Source organism: Benincasa hispida, chromosome 9, assembly GCF_027475165.1.
Source record: "Benincasa hispida cultivar pf3 chromosome 9, pf3_genome.v1.1, whole genome shotgun sequence".
Classification (NCBI taxonomy): Eukaryota; Viridiplantae; Streptophyta; class Magnoliopsida; order Cucurbitales; family Cucurbitaceae; genus Benincasa; species Benincasa hispida.
In genome coordinates this window covers 88,850,814-88,853,864 of record NC_143486.1, presented here as the reverse complement: position 1 = coordinate 88,853,864, position 3,051 = coordinate 88,850,814, and the positions used below count along the sequence as shown (strand labels likewise).

Genomic DNA, 3,051 nt, shown 5'->3' with positions numbered 1-3,051 from the left:
AATAGTTGGAAACATCAACTATTATATAACTGGAGTCTTAAATATGGATTGAGCTATAATTACCCGATCCATCGACTCAAACACCCCTAAGTAAACATTATATATTGAAACATATTAAGTGCATCCACCTTCATTATTCCGAAAAAACTCTTCCTACTAAAGATGCACTCAAGTATTGTCCATCTGATTTTTTTTTTTTTTTTTTTTTTTAGAATATAGTTTAGAAATGAGTGAGATATTCTCCTTTTTTTAAAAAAAAAACCAAATATGTGAGTGTGAAATGATTATTTAAATTAGATTTAGCTCTTATTATTACTATTTTGTAATGCAATTAAGTAGTGACTCTTGTGTGTTGAATCTTTTAATATTATTTTTAACTTAATAAAATAAAATTTTTATTTAATTATCTATCATATTAAAATTTTATGTCTAAATATTATATAAAACATATATATAAATAAACTTCGGCTTTTGGATTTTTTAAAATTTAGAATTGCAGGCCCAAGAACAATAATGGGCTCATTAGCCCAACCCAAAAAAAGCAATAATGCTATACTTAAATACCGATTATTTGACCTATGTAACCAGCGTTCGACATGGCACCTTGTGTTTTTGCTGAAAATCTCCTGATCTCTGTAATGTCAATGCCGTAAAAAGTAAGTTCCCACATTCTATACTACTTTTCTTTAATTTCTTCTGTTCGTTTGAACCACTGTTATCGTTTTGTCGAATCCCATCTTTAGGGTTTTGTCTGCATTTAGGGTTTTAGGTTTAATTCTTTATTGGATGAATTCCTGGTAGACATGAAGCTTATTTTGATGATGTATACAAATCCCTTTATTTTCTTTTGGTTTTATACCTTAGGTTTTGATTCTTTATTGGTGATTGAAGGTTATTATGGAAACCCCACGTATAAAGTCTTGGCTTTTACTCTTATATCTTGATGATTGATTTATAATGTTTTCGTCCAGAATTGTAGGTTAAACCGAAAACAGTCATACCGAGTTAGCAACAGATGATTATGAGTACTACTAGGATGGAAAATAACAACGATCAGTGTAGGGGCAGAAAGATTTTTGTTGGGGGCTTATCAGCCGAATTGACTGAGGATGAGTTCAAAAATTACTTTGAAAAGTTTGGTAAGATAACTGATGTCGTTGTGATGCATGATAGTGTAACCAACCGCCCTAGAGGATTTGGATTCATCACATTTGAATCTGTAGAATCTGTTGACTCTGTTCTGCAGAGTAACTTTCATGAGCTGAATGGTAGACGTGTGGAGGTGAAGAGAGCTATCCCGAAAAAGGGAAACTACAATGGTGGTCATATTCCCAATGCTAGAACACAGGGAGGAAAAAGCCCTCTTCCTAATAGTAATAGGAATGTTCCTTTCCCTTACCCTTATTATGGTTCTAGTTATCCAGTTTATCCTGGTTTTACACCTTTTCCACATTATGGAGGACCAGGAGTTGATTTGTATGGCTCTCACTTGTATGGGAATTGGTTTCCCCCTAGCTTTGGTAACATGGCTTCGGAGGGCACGTGGTATGGACCTAATTTTTTTGGTGTTGGGATTTTTCCTCCACCTTATAGAAATTCTCTAATTCCTCCAATATACTCAAGCAAGGGGCTCTCAGATACAGGGACTGGAAATGGAATGGTTGATACAAGAAGAAATGGGGAGATAAAGCAGAACACTACTGGAAAACGAATTATGTCAGCTGATGCGGTGCCATTTCAGATCAAAGACAGAACTTGAAGGGATTCTTAAAGACATGGAAACTTAGTTGATAAGTATTTGTTATTGGATTTGCATCTTACATAAGGGCATTTGATTTGTAAATTCTGTCATGGATAGAATTAGATCTATGTCTCATTCTTTCTATCATTCTCTTCAATTTCAAAACTCTCCTAATGCTTTTTTTAGTTTTTTTTCCTAACTTTCTATGGTGCTGACTCCATGATCCATTCGTAGAATTTTAATCTTTGTAATATAATTGTTTTCATGATTCAATCTTCTGTTAGGAATTTGGGTTATCCGTCTTGTAAATGACTGATAAATGAATCTATATATAAAGGAGTTATAGATTTAATCGTTGGCTTCCTAAACAGGATACAGGATACATGAATCTCTATTTTGAGGTTTGGCAATGCTTGCGAATAATTCTTGTGGGCCAAGGCAATGATCACTTGGAATATGGTGCACCTTAGTTATTGTTTCATTATGGGCTTGTGAAATATTGAGTAGTTATCAATAGGAATTAGTTCAGTTTAGTTTTTTTTTTTTTTTTTTTTTTTTAATTTATTTCTTAGCATTTTTTAAAAAGAAAAGGTTTTGACTCCGAAAAGACACGTGTCGTTGGCTAAGCCCTCATGATGGATGAGATGCGGTGGCTACCGGATAATGTAATTCTCATCGAGTGATGCTTTGCAGATGACTTAAATACGCAATAGGATATTATAATTGCAGATGACTTAAATAAGCAATAGGATATTGTAATTGGCAATGTGGTCTTACTGCTACGATTCAAATTCATTTGTTTGCTTCAATATATTCACAAAAATTTATAGAGTTGAGATTTGGACATATCACCAAGAAGATAATGACAGAGACAGTGTGGTGACAAAGGGAAGATGACAAACAAGGCAGGTAAAAGACTAGGCATATTAACAAGGCAGGTAAAAGACTAGGCATATTCAATGAATTGCATGCCGGAGAACTAAAACATTGATAATTTTTTAATCCTTAGTTTTGTTTGGTTGTTTTCAATAAATAAAAATGAATTAATTTATTTATAAATATAGTAAAATGTATCACTGATAGTTCATGATATCGTAGTTCGTACTTTATTGTTAAATATCTATCGCTAGATAATTATATTTTGTTATCAAATAAATAGAAAATGGTGGTATAATTATATTTTGTTATCAAATAAATAATGTCCTAAATTATTAGAAAATGGTGGTATTAGGGCTTTAATTTATAGTCTTTATAGAGACAGTTGTTGGCTAATGGCTACTCAACAACCAACTTTTGAAAAGGGAGTGACA

General features: G+C 32.6%; 1 protein-coding gene across 1 annotated transcript; it reads left to right on the top strand.

Annotated features, from left to right (window-relative positions):
- The first annotated feature begins 586 nt into the window (after positions 1 to 586).
- Positions 587 to 2,014, top strand: LOC120086333 (putative RNA-binding protein C660.15). The gene is made up of 2 exons (XM_039042928.2): positions 587 to 656; positions 972 to 2,014. The coding sequence occupies exon 2, from the start codon at positions 1,016 to 1,018 to the stop codon at positions 1,757 to 1,759; it is 744 nt and encodes a 247-aa protein (XP_038898856.1). The 5' UTR covers positions 587 to 656; positions 972 to 1,015; the 3' UTR covers positions 1,760 to 2,014.
- Positions 2,015 to 3,051: the final 1,037 nt, after the last annotated feature.